Source organism: Cloeon dipterum, chromosome 4 (assembly GCF_949628265.1).
Source record: "Cloeon dipterum chromosome 4, ieCloDipt1.1, whole genome shotgun sequence".
Taxonomy (NCBI): Eukaryota; Metazoa; Arthropoda; class Insecta; order Ephemeroptera; family Baetidae; genus Cloeon; species Cloeon dipterum.
In genome coordinates, this window is record NC_088789.1 from 28,420,889 (window position 1) to 28,447,140 (window position 26,252).

The 26,252-nt window shown below is 40.6% G+C and overlaps 2 protein-coding genes across 3 annotated transcripts; one reads left to right on the forward strand and one right to left on the reverse strand.

The window, feature by feature from the left end:
* Positions 1–1,443: 1,443 nt before the first annotated feature.
* Positions 1,444–25,054, forward strand: LOC135943145 (group 3 secretory phospholipase A2-like). Of its 2 annotated transcripts, none has more exons than XM_065489566.1 (4): positions 1,444–1,719; positions 13,909–14,268; positions 15,916–16,128; positions 24,255–25,054. In XM_065489566.1, the coding sequence occupies exons 1-4, from the start codon at positions 1,547–1,549 to the stop codon at positions 24,445–24,447; spliced, it is 939 nt and encodes a 312-aa protein (XP_065345638.1). In that variant the 5' UTR covers positions 1,444–1,546; the 3' UTR covers positions 24,448–25,054. The 2 variants fall into 2 exon arrangements, with proteins under 2 accessions (XP_065345638.1, XP_065345637.1); XM_065489565.1 differs by lacking the exon at positions 15,916–16,128 and adding an exon at positions 17,114–17,338 and having other exon boundaries at positions 1,447–1,719.
* On the reverse strand, positions 9,501–11,073 carry LOC135942940 (uncharacterized). Its single transcript, XM_065489299.1, has 8 exons — positions 10,816–11,073; positions 10,613–10,756; positions 10,433–10,561; positions 10,277–10,372; positions 10,103–10,163; positions 9,987–10,045; positions 9,823–9,934; positions 9,501–9,759 (listed from the first exon to the last, which is right to left on the reverse strand). The coding sequence occupies exons 1-8, from the start codon at positions 10,918–10,920 to the stop codon at positions 9,524–9,526; spliced, it is 942 nt and encodes a 313-aa protein (XP_065345371.1). The 5' UTR covers positions 10,921–11,073; the 3' UTR covers positions 9,501–9,523.
* Positions 25,055–26,252: the final 1,198 nt, after the last annotated feature.

Genomic DNA, 26,252 nt, shown 5'->3' on the forward strand with positions numbered 1-26,252 from the left:
CGACTGCTTTCAATAATATTGTGTCTACATCTACACTATACAGTTCGAGAGGATAATTGCATTAATTCGCATCAGTGTCGATGTGCGAATAAATACTCGTGCTTACTTCTGTTTGTAATCTAGTTAGCAAAATAAGTGCGACGAATAATGCAATTTGCGCGCGAGTGCAGCGAAAAGCTGCTCTTTTATTTTCACGGCTTCACGCCCTTTCATCGCGCCCGATCACGCCAGCGCCGCACTTTTCTTTTACTCTCGATCTGTACTTTCAAATAATGTTTTATTGATGACTTTTCTCCGCACATTCCCACATTAATTGTCTAGAAAGTAGATTTAGACAACAATTTAAAAATGATGTAGGGGCAAAAAAATTAAAAAGACAGGAAATTCTGTAATACTTGATTGCTAATTTATTAATTTTTCCATCACGTAAAAATATAAAAAATTTACTGCTCAATAATGCTTTAAAATATTTTAAATTGTCTGAAACTCACTCTAAAATACCTCTTCACACCTTATTTACAAATTAAAACAGTATATTAAATTAAATAAAAAAATCAGTGGTATAAAGGTTTTTTTTCTTTTTTTAAGGGGGTTGTTTTAATTTGGGGTGGAGAATAAGCACCTCATAAACCCTTCAGCTGGTCAGGGGAGGTTGAGATGAGTCTAACGGTGTGCGGTTTTTGTAATTCTGATGGTTAGAATCCGAGATTTGGCGATGGCAATTTTGGCGAAAATTGAAAATTTTAATTTTTTGACGAAGTTGTGATCAGCAAATCTCGGGTTCTAATCGTCAGAATTGCAAAAACTGCACACCGTTTGACTCGTCTCGACCTCCCCTAGACAGCCAAAGGGTTTCTAGGGTGATAGACCCTCATCCCCCTTCCACCCCATGCATTTTAGTAACGATAAAAGTCATAATTTCACATTTTTTTTTTAAATTTCCCATTAAGTCTAAATCTTCTTGTAAAGACTAATTTCTGATACAAATTTCGTTGGGTTTGCACGACCAAATGTCAATTTTGTCCTCTGACCCGCACATTTCGCCTCATTAAAATTTAAATAAAATTAAAATAATCAAATCCAAATAAAAAAATTTTTCTTCTTAAAAAATAGGCATGAAAATAACAAAAAATTCCCGGGATTCCAAAAGAGGGAAATTAGACAAATTAAATGCTCATTCACGTGCGGAGAGAACACGAAAAACTGGTCGTAATAATGTTGTAATTATGCACATAATAATAATAACAAGTAGAGAGAAGCGCGCGCGTGATGCTGTTAAGAGCCTGTTAAGGACCCCGTCTGTCCATCAGGCAGCCACCCTGAAGGGCCGATTCAGGTCGGGGGTGGGGCGGCGGCTCCCCCTCCCTCGGCGGGCACCGGCAGCGAGTGCGCGGGCCGCGCGAGAGCGATCCGCCGAGACAAGAAAGAATAAGGTGATTCAGTCTTCAGTCGGCGGCGTGCAGCGCGAGCGAGAAATAGAGATCGAGCAGCAGCTCCTTTTCTCCTGCGTCGCACCGCACGTGAACAAAAAAATCCAACAGCTCCTATGGTGGTCCTGGTGGCGTTCCTGCTGCTGGCGCTGGCCGCCCCCCGCGCCGCCCCCGCCGCCGCCCCCGGCTTCGTCGCGCTGGACAGGCTGTCGGACGGCGAGCTCGAGCGCCGCATCAAGTTCGAAGGCGTCTTCGCCAGGGAGACGTCCCTCGCCGACCCTGAGCACAGGTAATTGTCAAATAGCGGCGAGCGACCGACCGAGAGAGCGAGAGAGCGGGCGCAAAAAATTGTCTGCGGTGGATTGAATTTAATTATTTCACGATTTTTGCTTCCGAGTCACGTGAAGATGCGAATTGAGTCGCCTGTCGGCACCAATTTGCTCTGCTGCTCCGATTGAAATCTTCCACCGCCTGGAGATTTGCTGGAGTTGAAATTACCAGGCAAATTTGGCGAAACGCCTTCTCGTGCAAGTTCCAGAAACTCTTACATAATTGATGTTAATATTTTTAAGGCCAACGCAAAAATCGATAAGCAAAAATATTTTGCTAATTTTTATCTGAACTTTTAAGATTATAGGAAGGTCATTAAAATTTAAAATGTTATCTAATTTAAGAATTAAATCAAAATTCGCACATTCGTTTTAACAAAATTGCTAACGCCAATTCGAAATAGGGGAAGGGGGTGAATTATCATTGGTATTATGATCAAAGAATGAAATTTTGTTTTTCGAGACGAAAAATATAATGAAACGACACCAAGAACGCTCTTGACTGACCAAGAAAATGATTTTAACTCATATATTCTTCCCCCGGGTAGCAGGGGTTGGTTCTCAAACCCCGACCATGACTTTGAAAAATAAAATATGAATTTTTTAAATCATATTTTGACAAAATCCGCTCGAAATCTGCAAAAGAATGCCCTATTTAAAAATTCTAGATGTTTATAATTTTATGCAGGATTTTTTTTCAATCATTATCGACCTGATTTTTGTTACCTACAGAGTTGCGGTCACCTGAGGCAACTTGTTTGGCGATAAATTTTAAATATTTTTTACACCAATTTTAATGATCTAGCTCAAAATCCTTGCATAAGTTATTATCCTCTTCAAAAAACCGCGACCTTTGAGCTCCTGTGAAAAAGGCAATTTTTTTAAGTTTAAACCCAATAGTTTTGGATGCGATATGAAATTTCTCCAAGAAATTGCCTAAGTTTTGGTCTGACCAAAAGATAAATAAAGGTTCAAATAAATTAAATAATTGTTTGCGAGTGTATTTCAAGAAAAAGCGCAATTAAAAACGATTTACTATGCACTCATTAGTGATAACGATCAAGAAGATAACAATTGGCTAATTGAAAACTTTGCCATTTTCGCAATCTAAAAAATCCAACATTCCATTTTTAGCTACTTCACAGAATGAAATTTAGCTTATTTTAACGTATAAAAAATATGAATTAAATAATAAACTGGAGCATGGGAACAATGCGTTTTTTGCGGCTAGTTTCTCACGGGTTTTTGAAAAAAAATTGCAGCTATTAAATTTAACCTATTTAGCTCTCTTGGCAACTTTTATAAGGCAAAATTGTCATAAAATTTGTTTTAGAAAAATTTTTATTTACGAAAAAATAATTTAAAAATACTAAAAACCGTGAACCCCAGATTTTTAGACACCATTTAATTTAAGTTTTAATAGTAGAACTGGTCTGTTTCGCAATAAACCGCATGAAACTGGTAAAAACCGCAAAGAAAGTTTGGGAAACTTTAAAATTGAGAATGAATATGGAAATCAATTTAAGGATGGGCGGCTCTGCGTGAATTTCTAGACAAATTTAACAATGAAATGCCATTAAATTTTGAGCATCAGGAGTGTCACTGATAAACCGGAATTTGACATGACGAATCACGTAACAGAGATTAAAAAACGAAACTGTAAACAGTAAGAAGTGCAATGTTTGGTTGAGTCGTGCGCACCACGTGCATTTTGGTGATAGCGCGGCGAGTCAAAAAGGCAGGCGCCGCTTTTTCAGACGTTCGACGCCCGATTGCTGGTGCTGGCAGAGGTGCTAAAGCATCGCGTGATTTTTGGCCGGCCACGGTCTCTTCGGCGGCCCGCAAACGCCGCAAAGCCACACCTCTAATGTAAAAATAGAGAGCGCGTACTCCGCGAAACAAAGAGCGCAAGTGCATTATGCTAATTGAACCTGTCTCTTGGTCTTGGAAATTCGGCCAGCACACACACACACACACACAGCTGCGGCGGTCTGGTTCGGCCGGCCGGCCGGCCACTTTTTAGCTTGATCTCGCCGCAAAAGGGCAATTTGGGCTTTTTACGCGCGAAATGCTTCTTTTCCCGAGAATAATTAAAATCCGGAGACAAATAAGCAGAAAAAGCTGGACGCACGTGTTGTATACGTATTGTCGAGCGCTGATTGAACGCAACAGATTTGGCGCAGGGAAAAAGCGGCTTTGCGCGGATTTTAATTCGATTACGCGCCGGTCCAATAAATCACAGACAGATAAATTATTTATCAAACTAGTCCCGCATCCGATAAGTCCTATTTTGGCTGTCTGAATTAGTTAAAAAGTCGTGAGCGACGACCGAAATTGTGTGCCACCTGAATCGGCAATAAGAGCAGCAGCGCGACTGCTACTTGCATGCTTTTGCCTGCTTTGATTGATCGCGCGCGTCTCCCTTTTTCGCTCTGCGGTGGACCTTCAATTATTTTTGGCACCTATTCTTTCTCAGCCGAATTAGACCCGCGGCAGTAGTGTGTGTAGCGCCGCGTCTCGCTCCTATTCAAATAGCATGTCTCGTTGAGATACAAATTGAATCTCAACAGCCATCTGTATGTGTTTGCAATTTATTTTGAATACGATTAACCGGCGATCGCCATACATGGCAGGAGCAAAACAGATTATCTAGAATTAAAAGTCTGCATGTTGTGTTGAGTATAGAGAAAATCGCTTTCTTTGAATGTAATTATTATTATATTACCTTGAGTGCAAACCACAGAAATCGACCTCAAGTCAGGTGTGTGGATCGGCGCCTAGTTGACCTGATTCAGGGCCATCAAGCAGTCGATAAATTGGGGTGCTCGTTAAGGGAAAAAAATGGCAACACGTGTCAAAACTTAACTGATTTTGAGGTAATTTTACGGTAAATTCTTAGGTGCACTAAAGTCACCGGGGGCCGGATTCACGCGACGCGCAGAGTGTGGCGGGAAAGTTAGAAACGTCTTGGAAAATTATCATGAAAATATCATCAGCACAAACAATGTTTTTGTTTTTATTTCTTTAGTACCAGCTGATTAACTCGGTAATTGGCGAATCGGACATTAGATGGCATTAGAAAAATGTAACAAAATACGCGGGAATGAGATTACTAGGTCGGCACGCCCCCTTTTTGGCCGTTGGACTGTCTCCTGATTGGCCTCCATTTGATTTCCACGCCATGTTGACTTCTGACCGGCGGGAACCAACAAAGATCGCAACCTGGCCCCCGGTGCATTAATAAAATCACATGATTTGTGATTACGCATCACGTAAAAAATTACTCAATGTTATGCAAACATTATTTAGGTTTCCGCTCTCCTGGAGTTGAGATAAGCTTGCCAAAAATGACAGTAATAATTACGTCAACTCAACATATTTTTCCTCATTGCTTCAAACAGAGATTGTGGAAAAATTCGTTAAAAAACTAACGGAATTCTTGGTTGATTTATTTCAAATGTTTGCTGAGATTAGATTGTGTGTTATCAAAATTTGTGTTTCTTTCAAGAATTATAGAACCGGACTTTCATTTTTGACTTAACAACTGTTTCCTGAAGGGTCAAATTAAGGTAGGAAGCCTTAATTACTTGATCCGTCGACAATTAGACGTGCTGAAAATTGGCCACAACGATTGCGTGGCGCTGTTGTTTCGATTATAGGCAAGAGCCAATCAGAGAAGAAGAAAGCTGCTCCCTTCTTTGATTGGCCGCCGACGTTCTTGTGCCTATAGGTTCAGAATAAGTAACGGTTTTTAAGTTACCGCTGATTTTCGGCATGCCGTGTCGAATTGTCGACAGTGGGATTCGGTGGTTTAACCTAATTAAGCCCTTGGAACTGTCAAAATTGAAATTTCAGTACGGTTAAGAATTTTAAACGAAAATAATAGCTCTAAAATGACGGTTATTTTAAATTCAGACCTTTTTGAGTCATTTATTTTATATTTTGCAATTTATAACCAGTGAATTATCAGTAAACTTCAATCAAATTCAATGTTGAATAAGATTTTATTTTGCAGAAAAATTACTTTCAAGTTCCAAAAACCCATAATCTACAAGTGAATTGATTTAGGAAATTGGTTTTTGGGGACTTAAATGCTTTCAAAAATGTCGTGGTCTTGAAATAGCGTGATTTGTGCTCACTTGGTGACTAAGGGCGCTCACAAATAAAAAGGCAGCCGGCGTCTTTAAATCTCGAAACTTCTCATTACATTTTTTTCGCCGCATTCCTATTTTGGTTTTTTCAATGGTGAGACGTGACTCCCGCTTTTAAAATCGCAAACGTATGAGAAAAATAGCGTTTTTCTGACGCCGACAAGCTTTTTCTCGGGTTTTGCTTTAGTTTGCCGAAAACAAAGTCGTTATTGAAGAGTGCTAATGGCTTGTGTTCGGGCGGTGAGTAAGTCGAGGTTGAAGCCGTGCCGCGACGGGCGTTCTTCTTACGCGCATTCTTGATTATTTTAGCTGCGTGGCGAATTTGCGAGCGCGCGCGGCGTTTGTTCGATATTGGCTCGGCTTCAAAATCGGCCAACCCCACGAATCAAAGTGGCCGTTGTTGAGCTGGTCCAGGTGGTGGAAATAATGAGGGAAGCCAAATTATTTTCTCATAGCCGAGAAAGCGGCCGGGGCAAAAACGAAAAAATGGGTGCGAGAGGAATATCAAGCGGTGCGGGCGCGCGTAAAAAGTGGTCGCAGCGGCATTCAGGCGCCGTGGGAGAGAAGCGATCTGAATAAAATTCGCAAATGGGAATGCAGAAAATGCGCCCGATTGGACGCAATTACTTTGTTTGTCATTCGCGAGATTGGCGGAGAGAGAAAAAAGCCGGCAGCCGCGGTGGTGCGTGACCGAAATGGACAAAATCAGATCGTAGACAAAGGCTGCGCTTTTGCGGCGAAAATTGCCGCTGAGTAAACAGGTGTCGGGACAAAAAGCGCCTTTCATCTGGCGCCCGCGCATCTGAATTTCAAATCCGAAGATCTTAATCTATGAAATCTTGTTTGTTTGTTTGCGCATCAAGATTGATCGCGGCATTTGCATTTTATTACCCATCTGGGTGGCGTGATTCACGAAATTTTTAACTCCTCTCAATTTCTCAAACGTGTGAGTCAATGAGGAAACTCACCGTCTATCGCTTACACTATCAAAGAACTATTTTGTTGATTCATATTTGAATTACCGAATGATTCTAGTAAAACATTTGCTCTCCGCCTTTAATCTTTCACAAATTTCTGGATTTCTTTTCCAAAAAGAGCTGAAAATTTAGTTTAATTTTAGACTGCTTTGTAGGTGTGCACACATGTTTTTGCTGTAAACGGAACAAGATTTTTGGCTCTCTGGTGGATTCCAAAGGGACAAATTGCACATATTCTGAAAGCCCTTGACCTGGCCGTTCCAACGGTGTGCAGATCTTGCAGATCGAACCAATACAGAAGCCATCATGCGTCGATAAAGTGGCTAAAATGCGAATTTATCGATACCAATCGCTTGAGGGCTTCCCTGACGCCAGGGTTCAATTCCTCACCTGTTTTGATGGTATTTCCTGACCCAAAGCATGTTCTGAGGGTAAAAATAACCCTTCTCAAAATTCACCTGAACTCAAAAACACCCTTTTAAATGTTTTAATTATATAAAAAAACTAAAACCTAATTTTTGTCGGTTTTCTTTGTGATCTGAATGTCAAGCTGGGTGAATAGTGAAAGTGTGGAAATGCGCGGGGGTGCGAGGCTCGGCATTAATTCGGGGAAGGGGTGCATTAAAATTATTTTGCTTTTATTGCTGAGATGCTCTGATTAATTAATTATGCATTTCACTTTCGCGCCTCTCTTTACAACGAGAGCGAGATCAAATTTCAACGGGAGCGCGAATTATCATAATAAACGCACACGCGAGCAAATAACGTGACGCGCGCTTTCACTACTTTCACACCCCTGGCGCGCGACAAACAACCCCCGACGCGTCGTCGCCAATTAGACACGCAGATAGAGATGTTGCAAATAATTCGATTTTGCATCTTAGTTTTATAAGGCCGTGTGTGTTTGTTACAATATTGCGTGTCAGCAGCCTCCGAAATCGAATTCGCGCGCGATTTATTTTTGGCGCCTTCGACTTCACACGGAATTCGGAAGTGGCTCTCTGAGTATCACGTTTCACGTGAGCTCCCCACCCCGTGTGGTAAACGCACCCCTTGTTTTTCGGGTGATGTGTATAGGACCGACGCGCACACATGACGATGAGTTGGTCTTGTCGCTCGCCGGCTCCATGCCGATGCTGATTATATGCTATCTATCAATCTGTGCTCTTGCTGCAATCCCGGTTAGTTTTCTCTGTCTCTAACGATAACCAGCCATCCGATTCTGGATAGTATTAATTTTTCACGCTTCTGAAATTTCATCCACGTTCATTAGGGGTTAACGAACAAACTTTTTTCAAAATTTGTTAAGAATTAAAATGTTTTAAAGAAAAAGGGAGTCATTTAAGACAGTTTCTGAGCTCACCAATCGATTCCTGAGGGTCGAATTAGGTAAATTAGATATTTTTCCTGACCAGAAAGTCCAGCGCGACGTGCGAACTTTTTTCCCGCCAAAAAATGTGAACCTATTTGCGAGAACTGCGCATGCGTGAGAGCTGGTTTGAGCACTTGCAGAGAGACCGCCTGTACGAATGACTTCTTTGTCATATCCAGCCAGCTCTGACGCATGCGCAGTTCTCACAATCATATTGTTTTGGCGGGAAAAAAGAAGTTCGCACGCAAAAAATATCCTCTCTACCTCAGAAACTTCGTCAAAGACGTTCTTTAAATGGATTTAAAAATCATCAAAGGTTAGAGGAATAAAAATATTATTTATTCCATTGCAGAGGCTATAAAAAACAAAACAATAGGCGATTGCTAGGTTAGGACGCAACCGCAATTTAATTAATTCTGACAAAAGGCCAATTTACTATCCGCAAATAAGCATGTACATGGCCATTGATTCATTTGCTGGTGAAACTCGATGCAGCAGACACAAATTGAGCCGTCGTTATTAAGCAACTCTCTAATTAAAAAAAGGTTCGCGTGACACGCTCTGCGGTGGGGCAAAATTAATATTTGCCCGAGTGTCGATTAAGTTTAAGCCTTTTCAAACGCCCTCTCTCTCCGCTTATAGGGCAATATAATTGCAGTCGATCTCCAGACGGCGGGATGAGCCAGCCTCTTTTATTTACGACCGTGGCGAATAATTAATAGCCGATTCAATTTCCGAGGCGCACTTTTTTTCCTGGAAGGATCGTTGCAATTAAATTGGGAGAAACACAGAGAAAACAAATAATAATGTATGCGTCGCGCCTTGTTCAAATGTGGCTTTGAGGCCTGCAATAAAGTAAAAAAGAACAGGAATTTCTGCCTCAGGTTCGTTTCTAGCTTCGACATTTTTACAATTGGTCCGAGAATAAAAGCTGGAAGGCCTTCTTGTGATCTGCGCCAGGGGAAGTCCCATTAAAGCGATTTTGCATTTCCTCCCGCCTCGCCTTTGAGCGGCGGAAACGCGGCAGTCAAGGAAAGTCCAAAGGGGCTGCAAATTGGCACACCCTCCGGCGCTGCGTGATTTCTTGCCTTTTAGTTAGACCACTAGCTGCTTCTGCTCGTTTGGGGCCAATTATCTTGCCATTTTAATCAGCTCATGAAAGTAAATGAACGCGCGGCGGTAATTTAAGATGCGGGCCACACAACGCGTTTCAAAAAGAAGCAGGAAAACAGTGCGCCGGATGAATATTAAAATGTTTATTTATTTATTTATTTTTGTAGCATTGCGGCGGCAATTGGCAAATAAAATTATAATTCGCCAAGCAGTTGTAGGCGTGCAGCTTCGATTTGTAGAGAAGAACGCAACTTTGCTGATTTTGCTGGTAGTAAACTGCTTGGCCGCGGTACCACATCGGCCCTCTTCTGCTCAGCGGCGTCCCGTCTAACCACGCGAACTGTCCTCGAGGGCGTCCTACGTCCGAGGCCGACAGCCAAAATACAACTTCCAAGAAAATAATCATTTAAATCGAGGCTAATTGTATTTAAAGATTTTTCAATGTTTTACCGTCTTTGTTGCCGACTGCATCGTTTAGAGCGGAAAAGTCCTGATTTGATTTTATCGTCACCAAAGTCAAGCCGCGTTGCTCGCAAAATAATTTAGCAGAAAACCACGAGAGCTAAAATTTAAATTTAACAGTTGGATTCTCTTTATTTTTGTATTAATCAAACCGCAAAGTCGCTGAAAGCATATTTTTTGCCGTTTCTCAGAGTGACCAGATTCGTTCCAGCTATAATGTTTGCGTCTTTAAACAAAGTTTCAAAAAGATAAATGGATTTATACTAACTAGAAAGATTGCAGTTTTCTTCATCCACCGAAGTTTGCTCTCCTTCAGAAATATTCGTTTGCTTTTGAATAAAATAACAGAATTAGGACAACGAAAGAAACAAAAAAATATATTGCGTCGTTTAATTGTTTTATTAGATGGATTTTACACGTCGCTTTTCTTCTTTTTACCTACATTCTGGCATGTGCTCTTGACTGAATCGAGTTTGATGGCAATGTCCTTAAAACCACTCGTCAAGCTATCCATAAAACTCGACTCCAGCTGGGCAAACTTGAAAAAACAAATAAATTCACGTCAAATGCGAATAATGCCTTAAACAGTGAGACTCACTTTAGCTGTTAGAGATGCAACCTCGGATTTCATTGAGTCTATGAAGTTCACCAAGTTTTTCAACTCTTCCCCAATCGCTAAATTGCTATCTTCGAGTTTATTCATGAGATTCTGCTGCAAGTCGTCGAACTATAGATAATAATATATTAACTTCTCACCGATTGAATTTATTTACTATACTTTAACGGAATTAGCAGATTGAACTGATTTTTCTTCGTCTCTACTCAACGCAAAAGTCCCTTCCAAGCTCTCGACTTTTGCCAAAACTTGACGCATTTCTGCAGCCAGATTCAGCTCAGCATCGTCCATTCTCTTCAGCAGAGTCTGGAATAAAATTAAAATTAAACGTCAAGAAATAGAAAAGCCTTCTCTGATGCACTCACTGAATTAACCTGGGCAAGCAATTCCGTGTTTGAGGAGCAGATGAATTGTCCATCGGAACCACCGATCGCGGCGAGGCAAAAGAGCAGAACCACAGGGGGCAGCATACTTTTCGACACTGACAATCAAACGACTATCGACCCTTTTATGCTTTTATGAGCAAGACTTATCGAGAGCTCATTTTGGCACTTGCACTTCCGCCGCGCACGCACAGATAAGCTGATAAATAAATCAACGCAATTATATATACACGCTTCCTTGTCGCCAAACGATAATAATTTTGTTTTAATAGCTCATTTGTTATATTAAATGGGAGTTTCTTTTTTGTTTCAACAAATCCCGCCCTCGTCCCGACCTTTTTTCTCTCTCTCACTCTTTCGGAGCGTCTGTCGAGTTGAAATTTATGAGCCGGCTTCGAGATCTCTTCTCTCGTGGTCAGTTTGTTGTTCCCCTCGCCCGAGGCTAATTTGTGGCAGACTCTGTTCCAATTAGGACTTAATTAATCGAGTCGGAATGTAAATAAACGAATAAATTTAAGCAATCGCCGCGTGACTTTTTATCCGGCGCTTTGCATTTCAAATAGACATCGAACGCGCTTTATCAGATGCATTTCAATAGCCAGCAAGCATTATTTAACGGCCCGTCTGGCGATGAGCGAGACAGATAATTTTTTTTGTATTTATTTCACTACTTCGTGCCGTATGATTTAAAATTATTTGGCTCGATGAGAAACATTGAAATTAGATGCAGAGAAAATCGAGATTGGAAAGTGATACGGGGAGCGAAGCGCAAGGGTTGACTTCGAGCACCCGCTCTCGAGTCATCTGCAACAAGGGCGCGCCTGCTCCTTGAAGCCGTCGTGTGTCTCTTTTTTCCTTTCATAAAATGCACCCGCTATGCTTTTGACGGACGCACCCCAGCAGCTCCCCTAAAAATTTGTACCCGCGACGCGCCGCACCGCATTTCTTTCTTTCTCCGTTCAGCTTTTCCCCGCATTTTTTGTCTGCCTAAAAAGGTGGCGAATTCGCGGAAAACCTCTCGAGGATCCTATCGTGAGAGCTCTTGGGTTTGCGTGCGAAAATTGAGTTGTTATAAGAGTGTGCAACACGACAAGATTCGCATCTTGCGCTGACCTTTGCGCCAAATCAATTTCACGCAGTCGAGAAAATTTGAAATTACAGCCGGAGCAGCGCATTTTGTGAAAGGAGTGCCGTGCCGCCCAGCCGAATTGGCGCTTCGTGGCAATCGCAATTAGTACCAAATCATCGGTTTTACTTTTGCCCTCGGGCGATTCGACCCTGAGACGCACGGATCAAATATCATGCAAAATATTTCATGTGAAGAGAATACCGAAAATATTTTAGAAAAAAAGGATTTTTGATTGTGTTACCGAGGAAAGTCAGGATGAGTTTAGTTTGCAGTTTAAAAAACCTGAGATGCTTCCAACGGCGGTGTTTTATAGCTTTCAATGGGATTTTTAACGGATATTTGCTGTCATAATTTAACAGACTACGTCAACATCTTGAGTCGTAAGTGTCGTGTTTACAAAATATGCATCTCTCTTCATACAGCTCGTCTTCTCGCAAGCTAAGTAAATAAAGTATGGTCTGAGGGTGATTCAACCTCCCCTAGAAAGTCCATGATTTTTTGGGGTGGTCGCAAACAAACCTCAATTTTTGCCTTTTTCTGATTAGCCAAAATTAAGATGAAATTTCAGGTTCTAATAAATAAAAATTTAATTATTAAAATTTTAAATCTCAATTTTGTCTAAAAGGGGGTAGTTTTTGGGGTAGATTTGTATTAATTTAAGAGAGTTATCACTGAATAAATTTCTGAAAGCGATTTTTATCGTTATTGCAATCTAAGGGGTGGAAGGGGATGAGGGTTGATCACCCTCGAAACCTTTCGGCTATCTAGGGGAGGTTGAGACGTGTTAAACGGTGCGTAGTTTTCACAATTGTGACAATTAGATCCCAAGATTTGGCGGTTGCAATATTAGCAAATATTTAAAACTTTCGATTTTTGCCAATATTGTCATCGCTAAATCTCGGGTTCTAAAAGTGATAATTGCAAAATTTGCACACCGTTAAACTCGTTTTAACCTCCCTTAAAAAGCCAATTTAATTTGGGAGCATTTTTAATCATTTAAGAGGGTTTTTATCGGTGAATAAGTTTGTGAGAGAGCAAAGGGACGCGATTTTTATCGTTACTGAAATTCACAGGGAGGAACGGGGATGAGGGTTTGTCACCCTCAAAAACCTTTGGCTATCTAGGGGAGGTTGAGACGATTCGAATGGTGTGCAATTTTTGCAATTCTGACCGATAGAACTCGAGATTTGGCGTTTACAATATTGGCAAAAATGGAGCAATTTGATTCTTATTAGAAAAAAGCCAATAATGGTAAAAAATGTGGTTCTGGGAAATATTTTGTAGGTTGGCGGGGTTCACCAATTATTTAATGCGCAAAAAAACACCAGTATTGGGTTTCCCGCAATTTACCGAATTTATTACTCCTAAAAAACACACGTCGCACCACAAAAAAATGGAAAATTAAGATTAGTATTAAAATTTTCGGTCTTTTGGTATAACTGTTGGCTTTTATACTGATTTTGTGAAGATCCTAATCACAATGAGAGTTTTTGACCTTCACTAAAAATGCGCAAAATTGCAGAAAAACTGTTTTTTGCAATAAATTGGGGGGTTTTTACGGAAAAATGTGGGTTTTTGCGACCACTGTGCAGATTGGGGAGATTCGTTGATGCTGCAGCGAAATTCTCACACACTCTAGGTTTATAAATTATTTGTTTTTAAAGAGAAAATCATGCTTTGAAACAAGTTTCATACCAAACTGAAAAATTTAGACGGTTTAGAGCGTGCTTTTAGGCTTTAAATTTAAATTGGCTCTTTTAATAACCTCATGAAGAGTTGAAGCTGAAAAAATGGTAGATCTTCTAAAATTAACCAAGCTAACATTAGAATCTGTGTAATCTGGTTCCGATATTGGCAAGTTTTAAAGTTTGCAACTAATGCGTTAAATAAAATCCTTGATCTAAAATAAACCGAAGCATAATATTGACATGTTAATTGTGTTTCAGTGAGGGTCTGGTGCTGCGCGAGGTGAGCGACGGCCGCCGCTTGGTGCAGCTCATCTACAGCGACGGTGGCGACACTCTAGTCGATTGCGACATATTGCGCAAGCGCAACGCAACGCGCCAGTTCCTGCGTCGCTTCCACGCCGACGAGCAGCGCGCCCGATTGGCCGACGACCGCGCCTTGAAGGTTCCGCCGAACGCGACGTTCACGGCCCTGTCGCCGGTGGCGCCGCCGCCGGAGACGTGGCTCCACTTTCCCACCCTGGTGGCGGCCTGCAAGAAGAGCCATCGCAGGATCAACGCCTTGCTGCACAGCCGGAAAAACGGCGACGCTGACAATAATGCGGAAGAGCAGCTGGCCAGGTGAATGAATTATTGGAATTAATCAGGCGCTTTATTTAAGTGTTGCTCTATTTACAAAATTTGTGTGTTGCAATTTTTCATCGTCTGCCACTGCTAATTGATGAGTTTGATTAGTGTGCTTGACGCAATTAACGATTAATTGATGAATTATAAGCATCTTCCTTGAGTTGGATTGCGCAAAAGCACAATTTTCTTGCAATATTCAATTAAAAAATAATAATTTTTTACGTCTGTGCTTTATCATGTGTGTTTTTAAATGTTTTCTTCAGTCAAATCATTGCACCCGCTTCATTGTAAATTATGACAGACCGGTAGTTGGCATTGAGTTAGAGTCAACGACCGTTCTCCATAATAATTATTTCTATTGTCGCCTAAAGTCATCTATCAAGATTTTCCCGGCATTTCGCTTTGACCGATTTGCATATATAATATACGGTCAGAGCTAGATTCCTAGACAATCATCTCATAATAAATGTTGTGATGCATCCTCTGTCACTCGTCGGCATAAAGCGAAAACTCTCACCTCGCAAACATTATTCGTGGGCAAATATTAACTTCGCACCGAATAAATCGACCCGCATCTCATTCTCGTAAATGAAAAGATCGAAACCTGCTACCCGTTCCGTGGCCATAAAAGCAAACAGGTGGCGGTGAGCGAAAAACGCCGCGCTTAAACCGCTTTTCTTTGCTACAACAAAAATATAAGTGTCTCACTTGTCAGCAGACACGTCGGACCAGTTTTCCTCTCTTAAAATAAGCACGCTCAAATCAGTCATGTGCAATCTTTTACAATTTATTTGCTTCGACATTTTGTTGCTGATAGTGGGTGTATGGGGTAGTTTCGGTAAATTCTATTAGCCTGCATTGAAATTTAATTATTATTAATTCATATTTATTTTTTGTCTTATTTATTAGCATAGTAATTAAAGTTTAAATTAATTAGCACTTGGAATTTGATTTTTGATAGTGCCAAACTATTTCTGAGGGTTGAATCATGTGTGACCGCCGAAAATTCGACTCGAAGTGCCGAAAAACAGACGTAACGTATAAAAACCGTTACTCTGGCTGTTTTTGGTCTGAACAAAACAAAAAGAATTCCAGCAACCAATCAGATAAGGGATGAGGTGTTCTCTGATTGGATTCTTGACGTAAGATCGAGACAGCAGCGTCACAGCTTGTGCTGGTTGTCACTGTGTCGCTGTCGTCGTTAGGTCAAGAGCCAATCAGAGAGGCGTTTCCTTCTCTAAACGGTCGCTGGAGTTCTTGTGGCACTTTTTGATAGGTTCAGACCAAAAGCTGCTAAAGTAACGGTTTTTGGTTCTAAATTTCCAGCTGCCTTGACTTAATTTGACCCTCAGAAATGGTTAGGAACTGCCTAAAATGAAAGAATAATTGCTTTACTCGAGCATTATTAAATCTCTTACTTCCTTATTCCTTCATATTAGGGCTAAAATTCCATTTTTTGTGAAATGATTGCAGTTTGTTGACTGGCATTAGTTCACTCTCATAATCGCAAATTTTATTGTTCTGGGCTTTGGTCTCTTTCTTGTGGTACGTTTGGCGGTATTGGTGCTTTGTGTCCGTTGTCCATTCTTCCTCGTTGTTGCGTCGGAAGAAAAGCAAGCGAACTGACCGCCAAAAATGCAGGGTGAAGCGAAGCTGGGGCATCGCACCTGGCACTGCGTGGTGCGGACACGGCGACTCCGCCAACAAGCTGCGCAACCTGGGCGTGTTTGCCAGGACTGACAAATGCTGTCGGCGCCACGACCACTGTCCCTTGCTCATCGGCGGATTCGAGAGCCGCTTTGGCTACTTCAACTTCCGCCCGTTCACACTCAGCCACTGCGCCTGCGACGAGAGGTATACACAAAGACCAAAAAATAGCCAAAATAACACAAAAGGTGAAGGGGGTTTTCTTCAAAAGTGGCAAATTCTTTTTATGCAAATATGCAGAGTGTGGATCATCGATACAGGACAACAATTATTGAAATTAATTTGAGTAATTCTCTCTACAGTGTGTCCGCACTGGCAATGAGTAATCGTTAAACTCCACATTTTATTAAATTTAATGGTAATTATGTCGATGAATTTTTGCTTGATTTCGATCTATCTCGTCCCGAGATCTATCCAACGGTGTGAGAATTTTAAGACTAAATTTCCTAAATTGTGATGAAATGACAAAATTTAAGATTTTTTTTTAGCTTTTTCCTGATTTTCAGGGAATATTATTTAAAGACCGTATTTGACGAAGTTTCTGAGCACACCAATCGATTCTTGAGGGTCAAATTAGGTAGAGTGGATATTTTTTCCGTCAAAAAAGGACAGCGCGACGTGCGAACTTTTTTCCCGCCAAAACTAATGAACGTTCCTGCGAGAACTGCGCATGCGTCAGAGCTGGTTTGAGCACTTGCAGAGAGACCGCCTGTACGAATGACTTCTTTGTCTGATCCAGCCAGCTATGATGCATGCGCAGATCGCGTATTCATATTGTTTTGGAGGGAAAAAAGGTTCGCACGTCGCGCTGGACTTTTTGGTTGGAAAAAATATCTACTTTACCTTAATCAACCCTTAAGAATCGATTGGTGTTCTCAGAAGCTTCGTCAAAGACGGTTTTTAAGGTAAATAAACTAATTGATGTAATTTATTAATCATAACCTTGTGCCTTTTGAAGGAAATCCCTTTCTGCTTAACAAATAGGCCCTCGATAATATACATTTTGAAAATACGCGAGATTGAGAGTCGATTTCTGTGTTGCTGCTGAGAGTTTTCGTTGGTTGCGACGAGTGGGTGGGCGATGCGCGCGAATGCAAAACTGACGTTTGGGTTGGTCGGGGGTGCTGTCCAGGAGGAGACGCGAGCTGATGGACATTATGAGGCTGCCCGGCACCAATTGGTGCGGCAGGGGCAACACCGCACGCCGCTTCAGCCACCTGGGCGGCTTCAGCGGCGCCGACAAGTGCTGTCGGGTGCACGACACCGCTTGCCCCTTTTACATCGACGCCTTCGAGGAAAAGTACGGACTTCTCAACTGGCGCGTCTCCACCATCATGCACTGCGCCTGCGACGAGAGGTATCGTAATCGTACTTCCCAGGCATGACAAAATATAAATATATATGTAAAATTTGTCTTTCGCCAAAAGACAACGAAATTTGTACCATAAAAACGTTTGCAACAAAATATTAATTTTTACGGGACAATTTTGGAAAACTTTGAGAACTCAGTATCGCATCTCCACGTGATACAATTTAAAAAATAGGGGTTGCTTTGGATTCCTTTCGCCGAGCCCGAGCGAATTAGCACCAAATTTAATTCCCCAGATCAAGGACAAAGGCCATTTCTGTTAATTTTTGTTTCTAATTAAAATTTTGGGAATGAGCTTGGAATTTTAGAATTTTCTAAATGTGCTTAAAAGTTGTCTCATGATTTGTGTGAACTTTGGGGAAAATTTCAGAAGGGTTTCTGTTTTTGAAAAATTTAAATTAAAAATTAGAAAAACGCGATTTTTTCAGTATTTTTTTGCAAACTTTGCAACTCAAAATCTCAGGTTCTAACCATCAGAATTGCATAAACTACCCCCCGTTAGACTCGTCTCAACCTCCCCTAACCAGCTGAAGGGTTTTTGGGGTGCTTACCCTTGCCCCTTGCAACCCCCTGCTAAAATATTATTAGAAAAAAATGTCCCCAATGAGAATTTTCCCATCAAATTTTTTTATTTCTACATAAAATTTCAGCTCCATTTTTATTTATGGCCTGTTCTAATTTTTAAAACTCCAATGTCTTTTTTAATCGTAATAATTTTTGGTTATTAGACCCCTTGACGAGAGCGTTACATAAAAAAACCTTGAAATATTCTCTTTTTTTTGGAGTGATTTTAATATTTGACTGATTGCTTATTCGATCAGGTGAGTGAATAATCTTGATCACGCGGCCTTAGGAAATTCCCTGCTTGCGAAATTAGTCCTCTCTTAGTCAGCGAGGTGACGTAACGTGATAGGGTTGTTATGCTCGCTGCTGGGGTGGGAATGGAATATAGCGAGCGAGAGGGATGTTTTTTCAGATGTCGAGACGGTGTTTGATCTGCCGCTTTCGCAGTCAGTCAGCGAGCAACTTCCTGTTCTCTGGTGCCGGGACAAGTCACAGGCCGATGCTCGGATTAATCTCATTCCATTTATCTAAATTGCCCTTTTTCGGAAAGTGTCGCGTCCGTGATAAAGTAATTGGTCCAGCGCGCGGAGAATTAAAAGAGCATGGTGTGTGAGTGTGTGTGTTGTGACGTTTCTCCCGCGTGCGGCTAGAGGAATTCTCTCTCGGTGATAAAGGAGAGGTGCGCTTATCGCGCCGTGGAATCGCTTAATTTTTTCCAAGGAAAAAGGCTTCAATTTGTCGCCTAACCGGACGTTAAGTGCCACCTCAAACTGACTGGCTTTCCCCGAAAACGCCATGCACAAAACGGGGCTTTTGATATCTTCAAATGCGTGCAGTGCTGTGCTTTACTCCATTCACAGCTCCTTTTATCTTTGAATTTTGATAATGACCTTAGCGAAGCAGATAGTGACGCCACTACTTGTCTGACAGCTTCATTGCAATTTGTACTAAATCATTTAAAAAAATTCCAGTGGACACTGCAGTCTAGTTTTTGACGTCTATAAAGATTAATTAATTCATTAATTCCACTACTACCTTTCTCTAAAAGTTGATCAAAACAGTTTTATCTAGGAATAAAGATTAAAACTTGATTGATGGTTCTGCATATTTAATTACGCTTTCAAAAATATAAATCTGTCTCCACTTCTGCGCGAAAGGCAAAACCTGAAAATGCATCTCGATATGCTAATTTCAAGACACGTTAGATGAGTTCTAAATTATATAGAGTTGCTTTCCAATAAAAAGGCCGTTCCTCTGTCTGTTTGGCTACTAAAAATTCGGGGTAATGCACCGCAAGGCTTTAAAATTCATTGCTGCTGACTGAGGAGTTGTTTGCACTTCCTTTATGGTTTTATTGATTACAGGATGTTATTTCAGAGTTTCCTTCCCGCATAGAAAGGACATATATACCGTTTGCGGGCTGCTCTAAAAATAATTTTAATTTTTGAAATTGATATTTATTCACCACAGGTTTTTAATACTCAATTTTTACCAATTTCTTGCGCAAGAAATGAAATTATTCCATATTTTCCCTGTAAAAATCTAAAATTTGCGGTCGGTGTGGTCAAAATTTCCTCTACTGTGCAGATTTTTTATGTTTAAATTCGAATCTGCTGCCTCAACTTCTCCAAAAAAATATCTGACAATTTTTCAAGTCGGAGTCATCAGCAAATAATTGGAAAATTAATAAAAACAGGTGCAAACAAGCCTGTAAGAAGCTGGTTAAAATTGAAAACCCCCTCTTTTTCCACATTTGGTTTTTTGCAACCCCGCCTCTCACCCTCTTTGTGAGAAAAATAATTTTTTATTCAAATAAAGCTCATTCAAGCAAAGAGAATAAATTTAAAGCCATTATATTATATTGAGATTTATATCCAGCACGGCGAAGGCTTTATTTATTATTTCTTATTTATTTCTGCTGGGAACAGGGTGGTGATCTGCAGACAAAAAGCTACCCTTGACAGCCTGTCAAATTAAGTGGGCGCCGATTGGATCTTTTGTTTCACGTGCGCGCTAGTGCGGCTCTGCGCGTTTGTGTGTGCAATTACCGGCCAGAGATGACGGATTGGATGCTGCATGGCTGCGCACGGTGTCAATTAAAATTCCAGCCGCACCGTCCGCTTACTGTTTCTCGGTTTGCCGAGCTTTCTCTGCCCTGCCGCGCGCGCGGCTCTCGGCTTACCTGATGGTGCGACTTTTCAGGCGGCCAATCAGCTGCAAGCGCAATTGTCACGCCACTTTTCGCCCTGCTGCCTCATTTTTTTGTCAGCGCCACTTGATCGGCCGGTGAAAATAAAACTGATTGCACTTGCTTTTTATTGTCATCTCGGGTTTCTCGCGTTGTGACTTTTATTTCGGGCGTTGCACACTAGATTCAGGTTTCCTCTCAAAAATGTGGAGATCGAAGAGGCTTCAAACTTCCCTAAAATTCGAGAGTGAGAAGAAATCCATTAATTTCAATTTTGATTAAAATCTCTTTTTGGGAGGAATTAAAATTTATCAGTGAACACGCCGGCCGTGAGGAATGCGCAGCACACGTGGTGCCACTCAAGCCCGTCGGCATAAACTTTTTGCACCGGCTATAAGAAATTATTTACAAGACGCGGCTAATAACCCGGCCTCGCGTGTGCAAGCAAATAAAATTCCGATTTTCGGCCTCACGAAAATTCCTTGACTTACTTGGAGCGTGTCGCAATTCAATTGATTAGCTCCGGAAGCACTTGTGAGCATCGGGAGCAACTGTTTCGATGCAAAAATAATTCAAAGCAGGCCACGTCGCGGCTGACAATCATCCCGTCGCCGCAGCATTTCTTTATTTACCCTGTTGGTATTTTATTTCATGAATGCATATGACATTTCGTCATTTATCTCATTTACCGTCGGAAACTCGATAGTTTGGAATTTACGTCACGATATGTACAGTTACAGTTATATTTCTATTCCAAATTTGATTTAATTTAACAAACAGAAACTTCCCGACGACAATTTTGGAGAGTGAAATGCATCTTTTAATTTTCCCTGTTCGCGTTTCCCGTTTTACGTTTTACGAGAGTAATCAAAGCGCGACGCGACCCCTGCGGCGAGTCGGCGGTCGCTTGATGGGCCATTTCGGCTTGTACGCGTCATTCGGGGCGACACTCCACACGAAAATAACATACAATTCCAAGCAGTGATTAAATGCCGTAATGTTATATTAGAGGCGATGCCGCTGTTCACTCGGAGACATGACTAAATTATTAATTACAGGCGATTCGTCAACAGGGGAGATTTTTTTAATTTTGGAAAGACTGTGGCGGGGGTTTTAAAGGGAGAAATCACCCCCGCAACCCTTCAGCTGGTCAGGGGAGAACGAGAGGAGTCTAATGGTGGTTAGTTTTTGCATTTCTGATGGATAGAACCTGAGATTTGGAGTTGCAAATATTTGAAAAACACAAAAACGTCGGAAAATGTATCGTTTTTAGAGCGTTAATTCTAGGAATAAAAAGAAACACTACTCTGAAATCTTCTCACAAGTCACGGGACAAATTTTAAGTACATTTTCAACATTCTAAAATCCTAATCTCATTTCCAAAATTTAAATTAGAAACTGAAATTTACAGAATTAATCTTTGACCTTGATCTAGAACATTAAATTTGGTGTCAATTCGATCGGGCTTGATGAGAGGAACCCAAAGCACACTTTATTTTTGAAATTGCACCACAGTAGGAGAAAAATTGTTATTATTCATTGCGCCAAAAAGATAATTTTTCTTACAAAAACTACGCACATAACAAAAATATCTACAAAAAGTGAAATTTAAGTCGAGACACAGAAAAATTTATCTATTTTAATTATTTTAAATCTAAATTTAAGATTTCACAAGTCTAGTTTTTGCTAGGAACGACCACTTGCCAAGATTTAGTTAATTTCTCTTCTCCTTGAGAGTCGGAAAAAAAATTCCTGCGTGTAATCGTACAATTTATTTTTCCGAGGCAAAAGCACTCAACAGAAACAGAAGAAAATAAAGTGTCTGCATTCAGACACGTAGCTGCAGTGGCGGGAAAATTGTTTACTTTGCCGGAAGAGCTAGAGCGCGATTACGGCAACATTAGCAAAAGAGGAAAAGGCTTGCGGAGAAAACTAACAGTGTTCGTATGTACGTACGTACGTGTGCGATTTCTCTTGGAAAATTTATTTTTTTTTCGGTCAAAAATAATGAAATAATTGGCTCGGCGAACGAGCCGGATATGAAAGAGAAGAAAGGCGAAAGGCAATTTCCTTTGTCGCACTTGCGCTTCTTTCGCGCGCGCTTTTGGCAAGGGGCTGCAATTAGACATGCACCGCGAGGGGTGGCTCTCGCTCTCTTGCTGGGGGTGGGTGGCTTTTTCATATCAGCGCTCACGCTCGACCGACCACAAAATCACTTTTCTTCTTTTTCTCTCACCCTCTTTTCCCAATATAATAAAACGGAGCAGCGCAGATACGCGCTTCGGCGACGGCGACGACGGCAAAGAGAAACGACGATCTTCCGACCAACTTTGCCAATTCATCACAATTAGATTTGTTGAAACAACGCGCAATCGCGTCTCCAGCAGGGTCATTTTAATTGCAGAAACTTAAACTGCGGCAATAATATACGTAGAAGGAAAGGGGCAATAAAAAAACGGCGGCTCAATGGAGCGGAAGCGAAAAATAAAATCGCTGAGCGCGCACATTATTATTGGAATATCAAATGCTTATGTGTAATAATTTCTCGAGCAAAAAGATGGGAAACGAGCGATCAAAAGTGCGGTGCCAATAAAATGTGAAGTGAAATGTTTTAGTGCGCGCCGTTTCTTCTCTCGTTTTATAATGCGACTCGGCCGTTCGTGTGCCAAACGGCAGAAAAAAAAACACTGAACCGAACCGACGCCCTCTTCCTTTCATGCCAACCGTGCCAGCGGGGTGCATTCCAGCCCGGGCCGATTGTTCTCAAAATCGATAACCAAATTGATTTCATCTTGTTCCAATAATATTTTCCAATTAAGACAGTCATCTGAGCGAAAATTACGGAAAATGGCATTTAAGTTGGTTCAATTTTAAGGTTAAGGTGTGCATTAAACTCCTCTCGCCAACCCCGATCGAATAAACATTAAATTGGAATTCATCGGATAAGGTCAAAGGTCAACAAGGGTTGTTTTCGAAAATTTCCGGGTGTTTTTCGGGTTTTTAAACACTTTAAAAATCAGAAATTCCCCTTAAAAGTGGTTTCAGGGTGCGTGTTAACTTTGGTAAAAATTTCAAGGCGGTTTTAAGCTTCGTTTCCAAGAAATTAAATTTTGAATTTTAAAAAACACGAATTTTTCGAATTTTTGCAAGTGTTGTGAGCGCCAAATCTTAGGTTCTAAGGGTCAGAAATTCAAAAACTGCACACCGTTCGACTTGGCTTGACTTCCCCTCGTGAGCTGAATTGTTTTTAGAGCGCTCATCCTTCCACCCTCTACACCCTAATGGCTAAAATTTCATTCCCCGAGTTGAAAAGTGAATATTTTAAATTTTTGGAATTTTTTGTTCTTTTAAATCTGGAATTTGTAACATTTTCAAAAGCCACATAATTAGCTTTTTTCAAAAACCTGAAAATACATGAACATTAAATTTGAGGTCGTCGGTTAAGGTCAAAGGTCACCAAGGGTTGTTTTTTTTAACCTTTTTGGGTGTTTTTCAGGATTTTTAAAGCCAGCGACACTCTTTAAAAATCATAATTGCCCCTAAAAATTTGTCTTGGGGTACGTGTTAACTTGGGTAAAATTTCAAGGCGGCTTTAGGCTTCGTTTCCGAGAAATTAAATTTAGAATTTTAAAAAACACGAATTTTTCGAATTTTTGCAAGTGTCGTGAGCGCCAAAACCCAGGTTCTATGGGTCAGAAATGCACAAACTGCACACCGTTCGACTTGGCTTGACTTCCCCTGGTGATCTGAATAGTTTTTGGCGCACTCATCCTTCAACCCTCTACCCCCTAATGGCTATAATTTCATCCCCCGAGTCAAAAAGTGAATATTTTAAATTTTCGGAGTTTCTTGTTCTTTGAAATCTGGAACTTGTAACATTTTCAAAAGTCACATAATTAGCTTTTTCCAAAAACCTGTAAAATGTTTTATCAAAATCCGCGATCCTTGCCAACGAAGTGCTAACTTTATTATTTTTTTTTTACAAAAGCGATAAAAAAAAGGAAACTTTGAGCTTATGCAGTTTTTGTTTTGCACTATTTTATTCTTTTAAACAGCAACAGAAATCGACTCTGAGTTAGAAACTGTTGTTTAATTTAAAACAGATATGATGGTAACTAACTAACAAAGTGTTTGTATGTGTTAATTTTGCAGGTTTCGGACGTGTCTCAAGTTGACGGGCACCGGCGCCGCCAACATGGTGGGCAAATTGTTCTTCAACGTGGTGCAGACAAAGTGCTTTGTGCTCAAGATCGAGAAGGTGTGCAAAAAGTACTCCTGGTGGGGCAAATGCTTGAGGTACAAGCGTCAGAAGCAGGCCTACCTCAGGGACAACCTTTCCTACTGAGCGAGCTAAGAGTGCACGCGAGGGAGGTTTATTTATTTTCTGATTCCATCTGTGATCATTTTTTCTCCTGCATCTGCCGATTTTTTCTTGTCTCTCTTTCGGTCACATTTCAGTTTTAGACCCTCTTCGGAAATTATTATGTATAGAGATAAATGTGTTTAGATGACAGTTTCAAGTTCTGCACGTGTAGATGTTATACTAACGAGACGCAAATATTGATTGTTATTTCCATTGAGAACTGAAATTTGGGACTTGAAGTTAGTTGCATTCCACGAACAAGCCCGTAAAAAATCCCTATAAATAGACCTCAAGTTTGAAATTTCAAATCGAATTGAAATGAATTATTAACGAATACTCTGGCAATCATCCAAGTGAAATATTTAAATACGTGTGTGTAATATATTTCAGATTCAGATATTTGAAATTATAAATATCTATATTGAATGTTGATAATTAAGTTATGATGCGCGCGCGGTGAGTGTTTGGAGAATTATACGCATGTGATTTTGCTGAAGAAACGATCTGTTCCAGTCAGAAAAACTGTAAAACAAAAGAGACGATCGACGACTTAGGAAGTGAAAATAAAAATGATGATATTCGTCCAAGATTTGCGTCTTTGATTTCTCAATCCGATTATTTTTGTGCAATTAATGCAAAAGTTTCAGTCTTAGAGAGATAGAAACTTCCTCGTCATTTAAAAGCCGAATAAGTGGCTTCTTTTCCGGCGCATCCGGCCAAGCAGAAGTCTCGTGACGCGATTTTTGATCCCCTGGCGCGAGATTGATAGGATTAATCCCGCCAGCGCGAATAAGAAAGAATTATATATTCTTATCGAACTCTCTAAGTACGAATTTCCTTCGCACGCACAACCCCTTGCAGCCCATCTGCTCCTATTCACATTCCGATTTTCATAACTCTCGAGAAGGATCGAGAGTTATTATTGCGGAAATGAAACAAGTTTGTCGGACTGATTGAAGCATAATATAAAAAACCAGCCATTATATTAAATATTATAATTAATTAATTGGCTCTCTCAAATGAACAGATATATGTAGAATTAAAGGCATCCCAGAGAACAGTGAGGTGAATATTATATTCCATTCATTGCATCGCCATCTCGTGAAAGGGAGAAGAAACTAATCAATCACGCGCTGAAGACGCAGCTTCCTTGGAGCCGAACGTTGCACCGCGTGAGCTGAGAGATATAATGATTTCATGCCATTAGCTCTATACAACCTCGTTTATAGATAAAGAAAGCGTCAATGGATGGTCATGAATGGTTCATGGACGTGAGAAAAACAAAACATTTAGTAATTCTGACAATAAATGATAGTTGTTAGCGCAATGAATGTCATCCCAACACGCAGCTCTGCGATCGATTGAATTTTATTATAATTTTCTGTTGCTACCCTTCACTGTCAGTCGATAATTTTTTAGAATTGTAAAATTCCCTGTAAGTCTAAGGTTTATTAAAAAAAATAGGAGCTAATTGGTTCTTCTAAAACCACGTGTGTTTATATTTATTTTCGCACGCAGTATTTTTGAATAGACAAAAATGACTATGCACATTTTTTTGTTAAATATATATAGCTGCTACGACGCACTAGACAACAATTCGTCCTGAATTGACTGGAATTGTAATGTTTTTTCCAAATAAATAAAAATAAAGTGTATTTTCCATAAATTTTAAGAAATAAAACCCCTCGTGAAGCAAACTATTCAACCCGCACAGCTTCCACGTCACTCAGGTTGCTATATATGTTATTTCACCTATATTTAAAATTAAAATTTTCATTCAAAACTTC

What these genes read in the sequence shown, in the direction of transcription:
- LOC135942940 (XM_065489299.1), bottom strand. Translation starts at nt 10,920, where the DNA reads ATGCTGCCCCCTGTGGTTCTGCTCTTTTGCCTCGCCGCGATCGGTGGT. An exon ending in TGCTTGCCCAGGTTAATTCA is followed by an intron (nt 10,757 to 10,815) that starts GTGAGTGCATCA and finishes ATTTTATTCCAG; the next exon opens with ACTCTGCTGAAGAGAATGGA. An exon ending in AATCTGCTAATTCCGTTAAA is followed by an intron (nt 10,562 to 10,612) that starts GTATAGTAAATA and finishes TATTATCTATAG; the next exon opens with TTCGACGACTTGCAGCAGAA.
- LOC135943145 (XM_065489565.1), top strand. Translation starts at nt 1,547, where the DNA reads ATGGTGGTCCTGGTGGCGTTCCTGCTGCTGGCGCTGGCCGCCCCCCGC. An exon ending in CTCGCCGACCCTGAGCACAG is followed by an intron (nt 1,720 to 13,908) that starts GTAATTGTCAAA and finishes ATTGTGTTTCAG; the next exon opens with TGAGGGTCTGGTGCTGCGCG. An exon ending in CACTGCGCCTGCGACGAGAG is followed by an intron (nt 17,339 to 24,254) that starts GTATCGTAATCG and finishes TTAATTTTGCAG; the next exon opens with GTTTCGGACGTGTCTCAAGT.